This window comes from Lycium ferocissimum, unplaced genomic scaffold (genome assembly GCF_029784015.1).
Source record: "Lycium ferocissimum isolate CSIRO_LF1 unplaced genomic scaffold, AGI_CSIRO_Lferr_CH_V1 ctg518, whole genome shotgun sequence".
In the NCBI taxonomy this organism is placed as follows: domain Eukaryota; kingdom Viridiplantae; phylum Streptophyta; class Magnoliopsida; order Solanales; family Solanaceae; genus Lycium; species Lycium ferocissimum.
Genome location: NW_026725896.1, coordinates 126,259 through 145,756, shown reverse-complemented (window position 1 = coordinate 145,756; position 19,498 = coordinate 126,259). Strand labels below are relative to the sequence as shown.

Genomic DNA, 19,498 nt, shown 5'->3' with positions numbered 1-19,498 from the left:
AACTTATATTTAAACCTTTTGAGATATTCCAGGAACAATCCTTTTTCGTAAATAAAAATTTCAATGTAAATCATTTTGGGCCTTTTCTAAATTTACTTTATTTATTTTATTTTATTTTTATGTTAGAGACAACAACCCGTGTAGTGGTGTAATATGTTTGTCACGGGTTTGACTTAAGAGTTACATTAATTTTTAGAGGGACAGAGTTTTTGCTTTTTAATTATGTTTGAAATACAAAGCATGTAAACTTTATAAAAATATTTTTTAATTAGCAGACCTGAAAAGTCAATTATTGCTTTGACCGCTTCTCGTATTTTGTATTAAGTTACTATCAATTATTGCTGTTAACTAGGAGCAGTATATACTCTATATCTCTCTTTGGACAGGGTGTCATTTGTGGATTATCGCATTGCATTAATGAGTCACTTTGCTTAATTTCCCACGCTCTAATCAAAATTCAAACAAGAAATAGTACTCTCCCCGTTTCATTTGACTCGAACCATGTTAACTTGATATTCACTTTAAAAAACTATTCCTTTTGTTCCAAAATAAGCGTCATCTTAGAAAAAAAATATTTATCCCAAAATAAGTGTCACGTTAGGAATTCAAGACAATAATTGACAAGTATTTCCAACTATGCCCTTAGCATTAAAGAAACAATCCTCTTTAATATTGCTCAATTTTTAAAAAAATCAATAAATAGGAGTAGTTTAGTAAATTCTACATTGTATTCATTGATTTCTTAGTGGACGTGATTTTTGCTAAGGTAATACCAAATATATCCTTATTAATTATATTTTGGTAATCTAAGTTTTATATAATTACTTAATAATAAGGGTAATGTGGGAATAAAATAATAATCTCTCTTGATTTGCTAAAATAAACAAGTAAAAAAAAGCATTTTTGATATAAAGGCCAAGTAATGAAAAGAGGAGTACAAAAATAAGAAGTGTACACTCGTTGGAATTTAAAAAGTAAAGTTTTGTGTGTAATCCAGCACTTTTTTTTTGGGAAAACAAAGTTCATAAAATATACTCTCTGGTGTTCATATTATATGGTGTTTAACTTTTATATTAAATTTAAAATAAATATTTTTTTACATAATATAAAAAAAAATTATTTTTTCTTTTCAAATTTACCCTAATCTGAATAAATGGAGATTTTACATAACCAAGAAATTATATTAAACAAGCATTGTTTAATTAAGTGCAATTAAGTAAAAACACCTCTTATTTTTCAGGTGTGAGCGCATTTTTTAAGGGGTGTACCCCAAGCTGGCAAGCTAAATCACCATATAATATGAACTGAAAAGGGTATTGGCTTTGTTGATATACCCTGTTACTTGGTTGTGCATGTTGGAACTAATTTTGTCAACATATATATAAGAATTTAAAGGCATGTTGACAACTCTTCTATTGTAAGAGCACTTATTTTATTTTTAATAAAAGATAACACTGGGAAATTTATAAAATTAGCTGATGTTGTTTAAAGAATCATTACTCATTTAGATATATACAAAAGGACAAAAAGGAACTAGAATTGTTTATACGAGAATTATTAAGTTAGTTAGGTGATTTAATCATTAAGTTAGAGTGGTTAGTAAGTTGGATCGATAAGACGCATGTACATTATTAGTTATATGAGTACAAATATGTATATATTTTCTCATATTGAGAAGTTCACTTAAACTCCGGTCTCTGTCTATTCTCCTCGGAGCTCATGTTAGCTTATGATTTGAGTTTCTTATGGTGACACAAATAATTTAAACTTTGTTTCCAAAAATAGACAAAATATGGTAAGACAACTTGATAGTCTAATATTAACTAAGATCAGTTAAATTTTGACATCTAATTACTGATAGTTTCATTATATTTAATTATTTATAACACATCGTGACATTAAAAAAATCCGTGCCAAATGGATTTCAATTCGGCATTTGATTGTTTTACATTTTCGCTTACTCTTCATAGAATATAATGTAGCAAACGACGTCCTTCAAATCTTCTACATTAATGCTAAAATATTCGGTTAGAAGCCCAATCTTAAATAAGTTAGGATCCACTATATGAATTCACTAACCATATTTTTTCTTGTAAGTTAGATTCATATCATCGTCATATCAAATAATAATAAAAATGAATACTCCTCTGTTTCAAATTATCTGTCGTGGTTATTAAAAATAATTGTCTCAAATTATTTGTCGTTCTAGATGTTCAAGGCACAATTAGTCATTTTCCCCCATTTTACTCATAGTAGAATTTTGTCATTAATGGAGATGATACATAAATAGATTAAACATTTAATGGCGACAGATTACAACACAGACACAAATAGGATAAAGTTAGTCAATATCCCTCCTAATTAATATTTTTAAAGGGCGTGGTAAAAAAAAAAAAACAAATAATTTGAGACTTAGGGAGTGTAATAATAATAAAATATTTTTAAAAAATCTATTTTCACAGACATATAAATCTATGATATCAAAGTATATCTAGAAAAGCAATCTGTCCAAAATCAACTTAATAATAAGACGAAACTTGCTCTCTAGACCCCGATACCAGTAAATATAAATAATATAGATCTTTTTTCTTTAAATATGTCATATCTTTAGCCAAATATGTATTAATTCCAAGATATTTATAAACTTTTTGAAATCCCTTTATCCAACATAATTTTAAATCTACCTCTTTGCCTTTTTAACACGTTCACCTACCCTAATGTTAAAACGTTCATTTGTGGAAAAATTCAAATACTCGTATCTTAATTCATGCGTAGTAAATCATCCTTAAATAGAAGCCACTAATAATCAAGGAAAGCGGGGACCACCAACCAATTTTATTAGATCGAATTATTAAAGCACATTCAAGAATGGTCCTTTGGTCGGTGTACTAACTTATTCCTTCTCTCCTTGCCCATTGAACCTCACAAAAATTACCACTGATAAGTCACCTAACATATCATCATCTCGTCACTTATCTTATACGTAAATGGAATCCAATCTTAATAAGCTACTGTAGTTATCACCTCTCATTTCACACCATTTTTAATAGATAATGACTTGTCTACTTATCACCACCTTCATAATGCGACGTGGCGATCTGTAGCATTGTTTAAAAGTCGACGCGTTTGGTGGACCAAAAATTCTAGTGCTATCGTTAACGTCACGCATGTGTAGGCGCGTGATGAACATTCTCGTCACACTTTTTCCATTTTTTTTGGTATAAATAAAGGCAGTAGAGAGAGTGAAAGAAGCAGCACAAAATTAGATTAGAAAGACGGAGGCCCACCGCAAAAGCCCAAAAAACCTCACCTTCGTTGTTGTTTGTTTATGAAATTCTGCAAATCCGGATCTATAAATACGTGTTTATCGTTGAATTTTAAGGTATAATTTTGATACTTTTTTTTTGTGTTGTGCTTGTTTAATTTGTTGTGTTTTTAATTGTGTTGGTGCATGTGTTTTTTTGATTTGAATTGATCGGTTGTGAAAACCCTAAATTAAGGTCGGTGATTGAAGGATTGTGGCGGATCTGGGAGGTTTAGTTTGATCAGTCAAGGTTGATGACTTCGTTGAGTAGAGAATTGGTGTTTCTTATACTTCAGTTCTTAGATGAAGAGAAGTTCAAGGAAACAGTACACAAGTAAAGACTGAATCTTTTTGCTCTTTTTTGTGTTAATAGTTTTTATTTGATGATAATTTTTATGTTAGTGGTTTTAAAATAAGGGATTTTTGGTGGTTTAATGTTGTTTGTGTTTGATAAATGATCAAGGTTGGAGAAGGAGTCGGGTTTCTTCTTCAACATGAGGTATTTTGAGGATTCGGTTACGAATGGAGAGTGGGATGAGGTGGAAAAGTATCTATCTGGTTTTACTAAGGTAGATGATAACAGGTATTCCATGAAAATCTTCTTTGAGATCCGAAAACAGAAGTATTTGGAAGCACTTGATAGGTACTACAGTCACTTACAATCTCCGTGATTAGCGATGTTGGTTTTTAGCCGTTTAGGTTGTTGATTTGATTTGTGTGCTCTTTTGTTGTTGCAGGAATGATCAAGCAAAGGCTGTGGAGATTCTAGTGAAAGATCTGAAAGTATTTTCCACATTTAATGAAGATTTGTTCAAGGAAATAACGCTCCTCTTGACATTGCAGAATTTTAGGTATAGAATTTTTATGTTGGTGTAATTTAGAGGGTAGTGGTTGTTACAGTGAACATGCTAGCATTTATGATTTGGTGTATTGTTTTCTTTGGTTGAGAAATTTACAAGTATTTGAGCTAAAATGTTTAATTCAGCATGAATTCAGAACTGGCAGTTTTCCGTGTGGTCTGTTGTTTGTTTGTTTGGTATTTTAATAGCTATAGGAAAGCAAGTTTGTTGTGAAGTGGTCAATTCTCTGCACCAGTAGTTTTTCACTTGCAGCAGAAAACTCTAGAAGTCGGCACTCGATATGAATGCGGATCTAGAAGTCTGTATGTCATCACCTAAATTGTAGGATTCTAGATATGTAAAGGAGTACAAGTATGGGCTTCGAGATACGGCTATAAATGTATGGTACGGCATAGATAAGTCATATTTGATTATTAGTGAAGTCATTGAACTAAAAGTAGTATAACGACATTCTTCTTGTGTACCTATTAAGATATCTCTTGTAATAGCAAAGTTTTCTGATACTTATGTGAATATATATATATATATATATATGCGCACACATGCACACAAGTTTAACCAAAAAATGGAAACCAAAAGGCCAACAAACCTATACTTCTTGGCCATTATCGAACTCAAAGCACCCAAGATATGTTGACCAAGTCCAGTGGTTATCCCACACCCACACCAAAATCACGTTGGATAGACAAGGTGCTGCAAGGGAATCTGAAGGATCTGTGCGGCATAATTTAGAAGATCTTGATGATCTGGCTTTGAATTGGAAGGATCTGTGCAACATAGATTTAGAAGATCTTGATGATCTGGCTTTGGTTTCGTTTATTTTGGCCCCCATTGTGTTAAAGGAAAAGGTTGTCCCTTTTTCTTTTTGAATTTGGAAAGAGATCTTTAAGAAGTTAGTTATAATCTGATTGCTACTATTCAACTACTAGCAAAGATTACACAAGTAGTTTATTTCTTGTTTTGCGCGGGACATCTGCTTTTGGCATTGATTACGTCCTACTTGAGATGAAAGGTTGTCAGGTTCATTCCTGTTAACTGATTTTTCTTTGTTGTCTGAATGGGTTGTCAAAATTTTGACATTGTTACTTGTGGTATATATGCTGACTTTCTTGGGGCTTGCACTTTTGGTCGACAAAGTTGTGTATAAATAAAGAATGATGCCTAACTAGGAAGAAAAAAAATTCCTTCGTTCTCTTAATTGTAGGGTTTCCATATTAATATGCTAGTATCTCTCTGCCTTTAGTTTTGTTACCTGTGGTGCAGGAAAATTATCTCTGGGTGAGCAGTTGGTTACATTCTTTTCCTTCCAGTCTATCTTTCACTGCTCATTTCGTGATAAAATATTTATGTTGGAAAATTTGTAATGCTAGGGAGAATGAACAGCTTTCGAAGTATGGAGATACCAAGTCTGCTAGGGCTATAATGCTTGTTGAGCTAAAAAAATTGATTGAGGCCAATCCTCTTTTCCGCGAGAAGCTTCAGTTTCCTAGCTTAAAGAACTCAAGGCTGCGGACATTGATAAACCAAAGGTGACCAAGGAACACATTTATTAATACCCATTTAATCTGTGTTTCTCGTGAACAGAAGTGTGCTTCTTTAAGTTAACAACTACTTATGAATCTTTTTTTTTGGTTTACAACATTATATGTTTATCATTATTATTCCTTTCTATTATCTGGCAGTTTAAATTGGCAGCACCAGCTATGCAAGAATCCGAAGCCCAATCCTGATATAAAAACTCTGTTTGTTGACCATGCTTGTGGGCAACCAAATGGTGCTCGGGCTCCTTCGCCAGTTGCTAATCCAATAATTGGTTCTATGCCTAAAGTAGGTGGTTTTCCACCTATAGGCGCCCATGGAGTATGTGTTCCTTGCAACAACTACCTCATTTCTTTCTTTCTTAGTTTCTCCCTTTTTAACAATGAATGTAAACTCACTGAAGATATTATTTAAATTTTTTGTTGAAACTAGTCTTGTTTCTTTGTCTTAAAAGCCATTCCAGCCAGCACCAGGACCTATTGCTTCGCTTGGAGGATGGATGTCCAATCCACCCTCTATGCCACACCAAGCTATTTCAGGAGGACCAATAGGCTTGAGCCCTCCTACTAATGCTGGTAATTTTGCTTTTCCTACTAATGAATGTCATCTGACTGTTATCTGTTTCCTATTGCTATATCAGTGTTAACAGTCCAATCCCTCCCCCACCCCCGCGTTTTTTTCCTTTGGCTAATTTGTTGGCTTGTTTCGTTTGTGCGCAATACAATAGCATCCATGCTAAAGCATCCTAGGACTCCTCCTGCTAATAATGCAGCATTGGACTACCAAACTGCTGATTCTGAGCACGTGCTGAAGAGGCCAAGACCCTTTGGGATGTCAGAGGAGGTACATAATAAGCAATTTACACTCTTTCTCTTTCTCTCTCTTTTCTTTGTGTGGGTGGGGTATTGTCGTTCTATTACGTGGGTTAGTTTAGGAGTTCTGCACTCTTGAGATATTTTTGTTGGGGTTAATGGAATCATTAATTCCCGCTCGTCTTTAGGTTACCTTCTTATGTCATCTTGTCTTAATATGTGAAGCTGTGCTTTATCCTGGGATATCCGGTATTCATTTCTTGATCTAAATGGACTTCTGCAGGTCAATAATCTCCCCGTCAACATCTTCCCTGTCACATATCCTGGACAGAGCCATGCTCATAGTTTGCATTCTTCTGATGACTTGCCCAAGACTGTTGTGGTGAACTTGAATCAGGGGTCTGCTGTTAAGAGCATGGATTTCCATCCTGTGCAACACACCCTTCTTCTTGGTCAGCTTTTCTTGTTACTTAATTATATTAGAGACACATAACTTTTCACTCTAAGCACGTGATGTTCTCTTTCTGAAGATTGCGATGGTCTACTTTTTCAGTTGGAACAAACATTGGTGACATTGCTATATGGGAGATTGGTGGCAGGGAGAGGCTTGCATTTAAAAATTTCAAAGTGTGGGAGATAGGCAACTGTTCAATGACTCTGCAGGTTAGAGTATCTCTACAAAGAGTATTTAACCTTTTATGGGCCTCCTTCCAGTTTTGGTAGGTTTTAATTTCCTCTTTCTTACTTATAGGCTTCTTTAGCGAATGAATATACTGCAACAGTCAACCGTGTGATGTGGAGTCCTGATGGGAACCTTCTTGGTATGTATTAATCATCCCTCTTGTCATTTTGAGTGAGGATCTTTGCTGGGGTGGAGGCATTTTGATAAAGAGTGCTGCTATGGAGAGAGTACTTGTAGAATTTTTTATTGATTTTGCTCATTTTAAATATTAGAAATTCTCTGCTATTTCATTTTGGTGTTTAGGTGCTAAGAGGAAATTATAGATGATTGACATTTGGTAGTTTTAAGCATGGTCGTTTTTTTTTCCAAACCACTAGTCTGTTTTTTTTCCGGTTTGACTTGGTTTAGCGGTTTTCTTAGTACACCCCTAGTGATAAGTATTGTTTCCACTCTTTTCTCTTTTATTATGTGATATAGCAAATGAAATTTATAAGGCCAGTGGTTTCTGTTATTCAATCATGCTATTTTCTTGATTCTCAATGTTGATCCAGGTGTTGCGTATTCTAAGCACATAGTTCATCTATACTCCTACCATGGTGGTGATGATCTGAGGAACCACCTTGAGGTGTGTGTTTGCATTAAGCTATATTTGTCTGATATCTTGTCACTATCATAGAAGAAACTATGATCCGATCTTCTTTAATTTGTTCTAGATTGATGCTCATGTTGGCAATGTTAGTGATCTTGCTTTCTCTCATCCAAATAAACAATTATGCATCATAACTTGTGGAGAGGACAAGGCTATCAGGGTATGCATTGTTGTCAATTGTCAGTCTTCAGCTGAATTTAAATTATCAAAGGGTCTAATTTTGGTGCCTTTTGTGTCCACTCAGGTGTGGGATGCTGCCACTGGCTCTAAGCAGTATACGTTTGAGGGCCATGAAGCGCCTGTCTATTCTGTGTGTCCTCACTATAAGGAAAACATTCAGGTACCATCTAATTTGTGAATCTCTAGAATCAGAACGATGAGATATATATGGATTATTGGCTGCATTTACTGAGTTTTGTCAATTGATTTAAGAGTATGTAAAAGTGATATGTGGACAACCAATGCAAGTTTACCCCCCTCCCCAAAAAATTGTGGACAACCATTACAAGACAAAAGTGCTATGTCAACAAAATTTCCTATTTTTGCTAAGATATGCTTTTGGCCATCGCTATTTACCCTTTAGGCCACTGTATATTTTCACACTCGCATTAATCAATGCTGAATATGGATGTGTCTTTTATTCTAATCTTGTCTTTCTGCTTACTGTTTAAGCATCCTTGTAGTTATCTCCTGACAACATTTATTGGACAGAAAACTTTGTGTAGCTTCAACTATCTGATATGTTCTGTTAATAAGCATTGTTAGACAAAAAGACAAGGACATTTTGCATATTAATCTTTTGATTTTTGTTTCGAAAGAGTTCCTTTATTGATTTTCTTTATCTTAGTCTTGAAATCTTTTTTCTTTCTAACCAAGGTCTTCTTTTCTGCATTAGTTCATTTTTGCCACAGCTGTTGATGGGAAAATCAAGGCTTGGCTGTATGACAACATGGGATCCAGGGTCGATTATGATGCTCCAGGCCACTCATGTACTACAATGGCTTATAGTGCTGATGGAGCTAGGTAGAAGTCTAGTTAACGGCCTTTGTTCTTGAAAATAGTGAAAGATTAAAGTTGCTAAATATTTTTATTTTTCATAGGCTCTTTTCTTGTGGCACTAGTAAAGATGGTGAATCATACCTTGTGGAATGGAATGAAAGTGAAGGTGCTGTTAAACGTACTTATATTGGTCTTGGGAAGAGATCTGTCGGGGTGGTGCAATTTGATACTACAAAAAACAAAATCTTGGCTGCTGGGGATGAGTTCATAATCAAATTTTGGGACATGGACAGTACAAACCTCTTGACGACTGCAGATGCTGAGGGCGGATTACCAGTATGTAGTTAAAATCTTATTACTGCTTTGAAGGTTATTGTTGTAAAATGTTGAGCATTTCTAAAAAGATACAAATTCACCTTTAGGCGTCTCCATGCATCCGGTTTAGTAAAGAGGGGACACTGTTGGCCGTATCAACCAGTGAAAATGGGGTTAAAATATTGGCAAATGCTGATGGTCTTCGGCTGATCCGTTCTATTGAAAGCCGTGGTCTTGATCCCTCCAGAGTTCCTCCTGGTGCTGTTGCGAAGGTATATTTGTTTGGAGGCTTCATTATTTGCCTAAGACCATTATTTCATTTTATTTTTTAACTCTTGGCAGGCACCAATGATCAGCGCATATGGTGCTTCTAGTTCAACTGCTGGAACTAGTATTAGTATTGCAGATAGAACTGCACCAGTGACAGCCATTGGTCAACTGGTAGGTTTTTCTGCTTAGATCATGCGGTTGGATGATTCGGTTTCAAAGCTGCATGGGTTTCTCTGAATAACATTCCTTAACACTTCTAAAATTAATATTTTGCACGTGCATGATATTGTATGGTTGTCAAGTTGAATTCTTGACAGAATATTTTGTTAACTATTTTTAAGACTACCTTTCAGAATGGAGATAACCGCAGTCTTCAAGATATCAAGCCTAGGATTTCTGATGAGCTGGAGAAGTCCAAAATTTGGAAATTGACTGAAATTAATGAACCTGCTCAAGTTCGTTCCTTGAGGCTTCCAGATAATCTACTGTCCGTGAGGGTACGGATGTGATACCTTTCTTTCTGTTGCTTATTTCTCTAATTTATTCTGCTTGTGGGGGTAAGAAGTCCAGGAATTCTCCATTAGCTAGTTGTTCCATGACAAGTGTTTGTCTGGTCTATTCATTTACTGGAAAGGAAAAATAGGCTATTTCACGGTGGTTTTGTAAATTAGGGTTCACAATCACTCTCTGAGTTTTGTTTCAGATATCTTACCGAACTTGACGTATTCTGAATCAACTTTTGTATTTGATATATTCAGATTATTAGATTAATGTATACAAATTCTGGAGGTGCAATTCTGGCCTTGGCTTACAATGCTGTACACAAACTCTGGAAATGGCCACGGAATGAGAAGAACGTTACAGGAAAGGTACTGGTACTTCTTGTTTGAGGTTATTTTTCTCTTCCCATATGCCATAGTGAATCATCTTTCTGTTTCCCCTTTTACCTTGATCTTTAATGTTTCTTTTCTGATGACTTTTCCCAATATCTCTCTCCAGGCATCTACTGCTTTCCTGCCTCAATTATGGCAACCTTCCAGTGGAATTCTGATGACAAATGATATAAGTGAGACAAACCCCGAAGAAGCTGTTCCATGCTTTGCACTTTCCAAGAATGACTCATATGTTATGTCAGCATCTGGTGGAAAAATTTCTTTGTTTAATATGATGACTTTCAAGGTATTTATAAACCAATTTTTCTGGCTTGGTTGGGATAGCTTGTGTATCAGTGTGATTGGTGGTGCTTAATTAGGATTAACATACTCTTCATGCCTTGCAGACAATGACAACTTTCATGCCCCCTCCACCTGCAGCAACTTTTCTTGCCTTCCATCCACAGGATAATAACATTATTGCCATCGGAATGGAGGACTATTCAATACAAATCTACAATGTTCGCGTTGATGAGGTCCTGAATAAATTAACACTAGAATATCATACAGACATGTGACGATTTACTTACTTTTTGATTTTTATGTGACAATTTACTTATATGAGTGATTGAAATCTACAGGTGAAAAGCAAACTTAAAGGTCATCAGAAGAGAGTAACTGGCTTGGCCTTCTCTAGTGTTTTGAATGTTCTGGTATCATCGGGAGCTGATGCTCAGGTAAATCCCAGGTTATACTTAGAAAATCTGCGGGACCCAGATTTGCTGTTGGGACTTCAGGGACTTGCTCGATGCTTTTTTGATAGATGCTTAAGAAATTTCAGTGGGTGACAAGAGTGTAGAATTTCTTATAAATAGCAAAGAAGCTTTCTAAATTGTTTCTCTTGCTTTCTCCAGAAAATTTCCATCCTGTAATTTTGTTTGAGTGCAACATCTGTAATGTGGCATCATGTCGCTCTTTATCTGTGTTTCTTACCTTTTACATTCTTCAGCTATGTGTTTGGAGCATGGATGGATGGGAGAAGAAAACCAGCAAGTTTTTGCAGATTCCCTCTGGTAGAGCAATAAATCCTCTTTCTCAGACACGGGTTCAGTTTCATCAAGATCAGACACACATGTTGGTTGTTCATGAAACACAGATAGCTATATACGAGGCATCAAAGCTTGAATGCGTGAAGCAGGTTTGTAAAAGATATACATCTGGTTTGTGCTTTGCTCTTGGTGGGTTATGATAATGTTATGTCCTATTTTATTTGGCAAACATTATATTATTGCATGGTGGGAGATAGTACTATGGTTTTTCTTATAAATAGACCTCTAATAACGCAAACTTGGGAACTATCGTCAAAACTAGCCAGTATGTTTGTCTGATCTGATCAACCCAAGGAAAGGAGGCTGCTGAACTCACAGAAAGTTTGGTTTCTTGCAGTGGGTTTCACCAAATGTTGCAGTTACTGATGCGACGTACTCGTGTGATAGCCAGTCAATTTTTGCAAGTTTTGATGATGGAAGTGTGAGTATCTTTACTGCTGCAGCACTCAAACTGAGGTGTCGGGTGAATCCTACCGCCTATTTGCCTTCTAACCCAAGGTATAAATCATTTCAGGGACTACAGACTAAAACTAGGTGTAGTTTCATACTCTTGTCATGTTTGTCCTCTAGTTATCTGATGATGTTCTTGGCAGCTCCAGAGTATATCCACTAGTCGTTGCTGCTCATCCATCTGAAGCAAACCAATGCGCAGTAGGACTTACTGATGGCGGAGTTTATGTGCTTGAGCCTCTAGAGTCGGAAGGTAAATGGGGTATGCCTCCTCCAAATGAAAATGGTGTTGCCCCTGGTGGTATGAGCTCTGCTGCCACTGGTCTTGATCAAGCATCAAGGTAGCGGTCCGCAGTGGGCACTTTGATGTAAATCTGTTGCCCAGCAAATGCTCCTGTGCTGTACTTTCGGGGGGAGCTGTAGATTTTCAGATCTAGGATACACCTCTGACTCCAGTGATGAGAAGATTGGCGGTGTCTCCAGTTGGAAGCTGAGACAGTACGGAAAATCAGGATTCTGTTAAGGAAGGATTCAAAGAAAGTCAAAATGTTGATAATTATAGGTAGAGTAGGGATTCAGTTCAACCTCTGAGAAATTTTGCCTGTAAGTTGTTTCTTTTCAAGCACTAAACTATGGCAGTGTAATTATCAAGAGCTTCACCAAATCAGTCTCTCTCTCTCTCTCTCTCTCTCTCTCTCTCGTGCTCATGCATCATGCATTAGACAGAATTCTGAGGAACATTAGAAAAAGGAGGAAAATGAGGCGTCATGAACAAATATGCAACAAGAGCTAATGGGAGACGGATTTATGTTATTCTGGGACTCAATTCATATTGCTAATGAACCTTAAGGTCTACACATGTATGTTTCGAGTTGGGCAAATGCATTAATCAATTAAAGCAAATCAGCGTGTAGAATTTAAGAAGGCGTACATGACTTTTCTCAGGCTTATTTATTGCTTGATGAACGTGTACATTTCGTCAATAAATTTCGCGGGAGAAGTGGCTTCTAACGTTTTGTAACTTCTGTGTCCCCTTTTTCTTGAACTACTTGTGGTTTTTTTATTAACTTGAGATCTTTTCTGTTAGCCACAATGTCCAAACCAACGTAGAATCAATGACTTGGAAGGATGTTGACTTGTTGAAGATGTAAAGAGCTCTTTGTTCATCTCTCGTCTCACATATTCTGTGTTATTTCCTAAAGTTATTTGCTGGCACAATAGTCAGTGGCAGGCCTCATATTTTCGATCTTGCTAAGCTGCTTTGCTTCCCTATTTTCTTATGAATTAGCATATTCCCATTGTGACAGAGTAAACAAACTTAAAATGGATATTCCAAATATCTCAAATGAATTATTTTGCAGTTTGAGAATTAACTTTGCTGAACACTTCAGGTTTAATAGACGGGATCATATTTGGTACTAACTTTTTTTGTCAAATTTGGTTCAAAGCAAATGTCAAAAGAATAAAAACACAAAGATCGTAGAATGGGAGATGATTGAGGGAATAACGTAATATGATGAGGATGTCTTGCAATTGACTACAGTCGATGTGATATACCATGTAGAAATTTCCTAGTCTCCTACCGGCATTATCATGCATGACTTTTAGACAAGGAACTAAATCAGGTTAAAGAACGCATTTTTGTCGAATGATTATAAAAGTAACTAATTTATAAATGGAAGTAGAAGTATAGATTAAGGACAAAGTAGGGTAGTGACTAGTGGTATATAAGGTACTTTTGTACCCCTTTTTTTGGGGTATTTTGGTTCAATTTTTTTTTTTTTTTTTTAATTTTAAAGTCATTTTGGTTCCGGACTCATATATAAGTGGTATGGAAAATCCCATTTTCACTTTTAAAAAAATGTTTTTATTTAAGCTGTGTGACTAAACGTATAATTTTAAAGTTCAAATTGGTAAAAGCGAAAAGAAAAACCTTATCATTTTAACTGCATTAGTTACACTATTTTTACGGTTTCTTATAGGAGTTACCATCGAAACGATTTAAAAGGAAATAGCTTCTCGGCCGAGGCAAATTCGTCACACTTCATAGTTCATACATAGCAGATCAACTAATCTTTTTCTTTTGCTTTTAATTTTTCTTTTTGGGTTTTAGTAATTATCATCAGGTATGATTTGAATCCTCAAACTTCTGAGTTGGAAAAATCTCTGGTTCAATTTATGAGGTGCATAAAAACAGGAAAACAGCACATGAGAGAAGAAGAAAGAGAGCTAATGCAGGTGGACAAATGACGAAATCTAGTAACATAGTGCCAACAGTAACAGCTATCAGAATAAGACAGGAGACAAAAATGAAGAAACAAATAATGGCAATTAACTATTAAGGTGGAGTGTATTTTAATATATATACTATACAGTATTAATAGCAGCTAGCGACTTCAGTGTTTAATGTCTAGATCAATATATCCCATAAAACATTAGTACTTCCTCGAGTCCGAAGTAATTGCTGTTGGGAACTTGTTTATCATTTTTCTCTAATCCACATTTACAGTGAGACTTTGAAAGAATTAAATAAGAATGGTACATACAAATGTTTTTAGGATTAAAACTATTAAATATCTTTTTTTTAAAAGTACTCTCTTCATCTGTACCATTTTTAGCCAGTTTAATTTTTTTTTATATATATTTAATTACAATTCAAATTTAAATTTCATATTTTACCTTTAATGAGATTGCAACTCAAACACTATTATATAAATTGGGACGGTGGGGATACGGAAAAAAAAAAAAACTTTAAAAATAGATTATATGGACCAAAGAGAGTAGCATTTAATTTTTCCTAATTCTTAGATATATATTTCGTGTATAATATTGGTCTGAATTAAATTTAATTGGATAAATATAATCAGCGATAATTTATATAGCCAATTCTAACGGCGAGAATTTATATAGCCGATTCTAACTTATTTGGATTGAGGCGTAATCATAATGTGTTTTTGAATGTATTTCCAACTTTTAAAAAGGTGTTTATGAATCTTAAATAATTAAAGATAAGAACTTATTTACGCGAATATTTATACTAAGCTAATAAATATTTATATAAAATATATACACACACATTAGGGTCATTTGGCCCGTGCTAAGCCCGGGCCCAAACCTACGTTAAAAATCATTTTTTGCACGGATTGCCCTTCCTTTGGGGTGGTCTTTAATTTTGTCCCTCAAATTGCTGGTCTTTAATTTTTGGCCTTCGCTTAAATAGGTGGCCAAAAATACCCCGAGGTTCTGGGTTCGAACCCCCGCTTAGTCAGAAAAAAAAAAATCGCAAGGCAAGGCTTTGCAAAAAGTCTGCCTTATGCGACAGACTTTGCCTTAAGGCATAACTAAAGATGTGGTGCAGCGGAAGGTGTTACTCCTCTCTTAATCAGAGGTCTCGGGTTCTAGCCTTCGGTATGGAAAAATCCTTGTTAGGGAGCGCTTTCCCTGAATGGGCCTTACGCGACGCGAATTTGAATTTAGTAGGGCTTCAATACGGATACCGAACACTGAGTGAAATACCTCTCTCTCTCTCTCTATATATATATATATATAAGGGGACAACTGTTATTTTTTATGAAAAGGACAGAGGAAGAAATACACAATAATGATTTCCTTAGTAAATACACGTGTTTATTTAGAAGCTAATGGTGACGGTATGAGATGAGACCAAGTACAAGGTACCATTTACATAGCTCATTGTAAAAATCTTCACAGCCTAAGTTATCTTTTTAAGATAACATCACAGCCTAGGCTTTGGGATATATTAGGAATTTCTTTTAGGAGGCCCCACCAAAGGTTTGTGAGGACGACAAAAAGTAAGAATTCATCTTTATATTAAGTAGTAAAAAAAAAAAAAAAAATAAATAAATATATATATATATATATATATATATATATATAAATATATATTTATATATATTTTTTTTCTTAATACTTAATCATGATTATTAAGTATAAATATTCTTACTTTCATTTGTTGATTCTATGGATTTTGTTATACTTTACAAAAAAGAACGTAAGACCAAATAGGAAATTTTAATTTTGTACTATTAAAGGATGTGGTGCGGCAGATAAGCTTCTTTTTTTTTAATCAGAGGTCTCAGGTTTGAGTTATGGTTTGATGGGGAGTGCTTCACAAATGGTCCTACGCGGCGCGAATTCAAATATAAAGTCTGTTTTGATTGGCTTATTTTAGGTGATTTTAAGCCAAAATAGTTTTTAAATACTTTTACAATGTGTCTATAATGAAAAAATATTTTTAAACACTTATTTTTAAGTTAAAATAACAAAAATAACTCAAAAGGCATAAGTCAGAATTTCTAACTTATGATTTTTTGCTTGTTAGTCAAAAACACTAAGCCAACTCAAACAGACTCATAATCGGGTTCGGTTCCAAATACCGGAAAAAAAAAAAAAAATTTCAATTTTGTGATATTTGGAAAGGAAAGTGCGCGTGAAGGTATCGCCGTGTAAAGTTCCTCCTTTGGTTTGTGATGTCACCCCGCACGCTCTATTGCAACAGCGCACCACTCTTTATTCGACGCGCTAAGAGAGCGTGTTGGGTCTTACCTCTTCCTTTAAAGTATTTGGCGTTAGTCGACACAAGTAGGTATCCTTTATTGTCCTGCATTTCCAACACTTGTGATGAAAACTCTGTAATCTACTTAAGATCTAGTACAAAATATCCTACCAAGGCAACGATCTCGTAAACTCCGTCACTCCCATATAAATACATTCACAAGATCCACATTATTCACCATGCTTTTCTCGTTCTCTAACTGCACCGATGAAGGGACACACACGTAATAGGCATAACACTAACGGAAAACTAAACAGAAAGGTTGACGAAATGAAGAAGAAATTGGGCTCGGATAACGGTGGTTATGGGTGGCTAAGTAATGCGTATTTTATGAAGTGGACGATGGAGGATGTATTGGGTGTGGTGAAGTACCATCCGTTACCGTGTGTGTTTGCTGCTTTAATGTTGCTTTTCATGGGAGTTGAATACACTCTTCGTATGATCCCAGCTTCTTCTCCACCATTCGATCTGGGATTCATTGTTACCATTCCTCTTAATCGTTTGCTTGCTGAAAGACCTGCTCTCAACACCCTTTTTGCTGGATTAAACACGGTAAGAAAATTACCAATCTCTGCATGTCTGTGTTTTCGATTTGGTTATTTACTGGATCTACAATGTCTGCATTTTTACTATTGAAAAAATAGGAATTAGCGACAGATGAATTCTGTAATCAAATTCTAGTCATTAATCCTATGTAGTGCTGAATTATCAAAAAATTATGTTAGCTACCACCAGTTTAATGAGGATCGTAATTAATTTCAATTTTTTTAAAGTCTTTTTCGAGAATTTTTTTTTTGCATTGTCAAAACTTTGTTGGTTAGAGCTGGGTTTTTCGGAAACAATCTCTCTGACCCCACATATAGGATGTATGTTGTAGTAAAATTCATTCATTTTTTTCTGATTTTTCTTAGTGTAAGGATTGTTTTTTTTAGGGATAGATTATTTATTTCCTTTTTTGACAAATCTATTTTGGGTTTTATTTAGCTCTTCGTGGCGATGCAAACGGCGTACATTTTGGCGACTTTTCTAATAGAAGGACGGCCTCGAGCGACAATATCGGCGATATTCATGTTCACATTCAGAGGCATTCTTGGGTATGCTACACAGTTGCCTTTGCCAGAGGTACTTTTTTCTTATCCATCACCGTACAAACATTTTGTTTACAGCTAGTCTAGATGTCTTTTGCTTTAAAACTTAAAGAGATTTTAAGGCCCCGTTTGTCTATAGATATAAAAAAAAAAATTTTTTTTTTGGAATTTTAAAGTTGGAGTTGTGTTTTTTTTGAAATTATAGTTTTTGGTGAAATGTAGTAAAAAAGTGAAAAAAGTGATTTTAAAAAAAAGAAAATAATAAGTTTTTGAGTTTTTGGTATTTGACAACTTCAGCCAGTATTGAATTCTCACCAAATCGCGATTGATTCCGACAAAAAAATTTCGGAATAAAGTGAATAATTCTTATAGCCAAACGGGGGCTAAATTATATAGTATATCCCATCACCTTTACCAATTTCGCATGTAACATCTTTTATTTTAAATTTTTACGACTACAAATTTTATATTTTGTTGTAAGATTATGAATGTCTTTTCGTAATTAACTTGATAATATAAAAAAATTGTACTGACGGGTATATAATTTGAACTCTGAAAGATGGGTTCTTCCACTTTATTCGCGTAGATCACAAATTAACCATCTACATTTGACTCAAATACTAGTAATTCTAGATGGATTATCTTGAACTTTCGTGTAATCTTGTGCTCAAAAGAAGCAACTGTGTGTCGTTTCAAACAATTTTTTTAACAAAGTCGTAATGCTAAAAGTATTGCTACTTAATACTAGTATCGATTTTTTTCATGTCCTAGGGGGGACCATATGCCCCAATTGCACATAATGTCACGTATCGGACCGTCAGTTAAAGCTTAGTCTTAATCAGCATAAATAGCCATCTAACAAAAAACTTGGACTTGTCTAATCTTGAATTTTCGTGTAGTCTCGTGCTCAAAGAGCAATTACGTTATATTTCAAACAATAGTTCTCTAACAAAAAGGTGATAATGCTGAACGAATTGCTGCTTAGTAATGCTAGTATTTAATTTTATCATAAGTCATAGTAGTTGGGACCATATGGCCCAACTGCACATGATGTCACGTATCCAACTGTCGTTTATAGCTTTAGCATAATTCGGCAGAAATAGCTGTCTAAAAAATAGCTTGGATTTGTAAGAGGGATTAAGTTTATTATTTGCATGCTAATGCGAGTACTTCCCCATTACTATAACATTAAATTTAGGACCACCCTGCCTTGAAACTGACAAGTGGTCACTCTCTTACCATTTATGTAACTATATTTTCTTTCTTTTTAAGATATGTAGAGAGTAATTCTGTCCACCAAAACTTAAACTGATGGAAGAAATCACTTATTGGTTTTTTGATTCCGCTAAGATTTGAACCTGACATCTCATGGGTTTCAACCCACTTTATTAACCACTAAAAGAACACCCACTCGATGTGTGTGCTGAGCTTACTTTAATCTACGATGAATTTATTATATAAAAATGCACTGATAGATCGCTTTCTTTTTTTTCCAATTGTAGGATTTCTTGGGGTCAGGGGCCGATTTCCCAGTAGGGAATGTGTCGTTTTTCTTGTTTTATTCAGGGCATGTGGCGGCCTCCGTGATTGCTTCGCTGGATATGAAACGGATGCAGAGATGGGAATTGGCTCGAGTATTTGACGCCTTGAATATATTGCAAGTGGTGAGGTTGCTGAGCACTAGGGGCCATTACACTATTGATTTGGCTGTTGGCATTGGCGCTGGCATTTTGTTTGATTATATGGCCGGAAACTATGTGGAGACTAGGACAAAACTATGTATTGCCAATGGTAGCAATGGAACTACTTATGGTGCCAAGCAAGAAAATGGTGTCAAATATCAAAGTGTATCTTCAAATTGAAAGGTATCCACTCAAATGTGGGGTAGACTTTATCTTGAAGTGTAAAGATAACTTTGGCTTATTCCAATTGCAGGGTCTCAGTGTACCTCTATTCCAATTAGGTCCACCGCC

The 19,498-nt window shown here is 35.2% G+C and overlaps 2 protein-coding genes across 6 annotated transcripts; both read left to right on the top strand.

The window, feature by feature from the left end:
• Positions 1-3,224: 3,224 nt before the first annotated feature.
• Positions 3,225-12,700, top strand: LOC132044762 (topless-related protein 4). Of its 5 annotated transcripts, none has more exons than XM_059435271.1 (26): positions 3,225-3,382; positions 3,501-3,638; positions 3,768-3,947; positions 4,042-4,155; positions 5,535-5,693; positions 5,847-6,024; positions 6,158-6,278; positions 6,476-6,546; positions 6,799-6,967; positions 7,069-7,178; positions 7,267-7,336; positions 7,749-7,822; positions 7,911-8,006; positions 8,091-8,186; positions 8,742-8,869; positions 8,947-9,181; positions 9,268-9,432; positions 9,503-9,601; positions 9,784-9,927; positions 10,189-10,299; positions 10,430-10,609; positions 10,710-10,838; positions 10,944-11,039; positions 11,312-11,500; positions 11,749-11,909; positions 12,005-12,700. In XM_059435271.1, the coding sequence occupies exons 2-26, from the start codon at positions 3,559-3,561 to the stop codon at positions 12,204-12,206; spliced, it is 3,357 nt and encodes a 1,118-aa protein (XP_059291254.1). In that variant the 5' UTR covers positions 3,225-3,382; positions 3,501-3,558; the 3' UTR covers positions 12,207-12,700. The 5 variants fall into 5 exon arrangements, with proteins under 5 accessions (XP_059291254.1, XP_059291253.1, XP_059291251.1 ...); XM_059435270.1 differs by having other exon boundaries at positions 6,431-6,546; positions 12,011-12,700; XM_059435268.1 differs by having other exon boundaries at positions 6,431-6,546.
• A 3,774-nt stretch (positions 12,701-16,474) lies between these two features.
• LOC132044751 (phosphatidylcholine:diacylglycerol cholinephosphotransferase 1-like) lies at positions 16,475-19,498 on the top strand. The gene is made up of 3 exons (XM_059435258.1): positions 16,475-16,989; positions 17,422-17,559; positions 19,028-19,498. Exons 1-3 carry the CDS (start codon positions 16,645-16,647, stop codon positions 19,385-19,387), a joined length of 843 nt encoding a protein of 280 aa, XP_059291241.1. The 5' UTR covers positions 16,475-16,644; the 3' UTR covers positions 19,388-19,498.

Bases quoted from the DNA above. Each gene is read 5' to 3' on its own strand.
- LOC132044762 (XM_059435268.1), top strand. From the start codon at position 3,559: ATGACTTCGTTGAGTAGAGAATTGGTGTTTCTTATACTTCAGTTCTTA. The intron at 3,639-3,767 runs GTAAAGACTGAA...TAAATGATCAAG, and splicing joins TTCAAGGAAACAGTACACAA to GTTGGAGAAGGAGTCGGGTT. The intron at 5,694-5,846 runs GTGACCAAGGAA...ATTATCTGGCAG, and splicing joins CGGACATTGATAAACCAAAG to TTTAAATTGGCAGCACCAGC.
- LOC132044751 (XM_059435258.1), top strand. From the start codon at position 16,645: ATGAAGGGACACACACGTAATAGGCATAACACTAACGGAAAACTAAAC. The intron at 16,990-17,421 runs GTAAGAAAATTA...GGTTTTATTTAG, and splicing joins TTTTTGCTGGATTAAACACG to CTCTTCGTGGCGATGCAAAC. The intron at 17,560-19,027 runs GTACTTTTTTCT...TTCCAATTGTAG, and splicing joins CACAGTTGCCTTTGCCAGAG to GATTTCTTGGGGTCAGGGGC.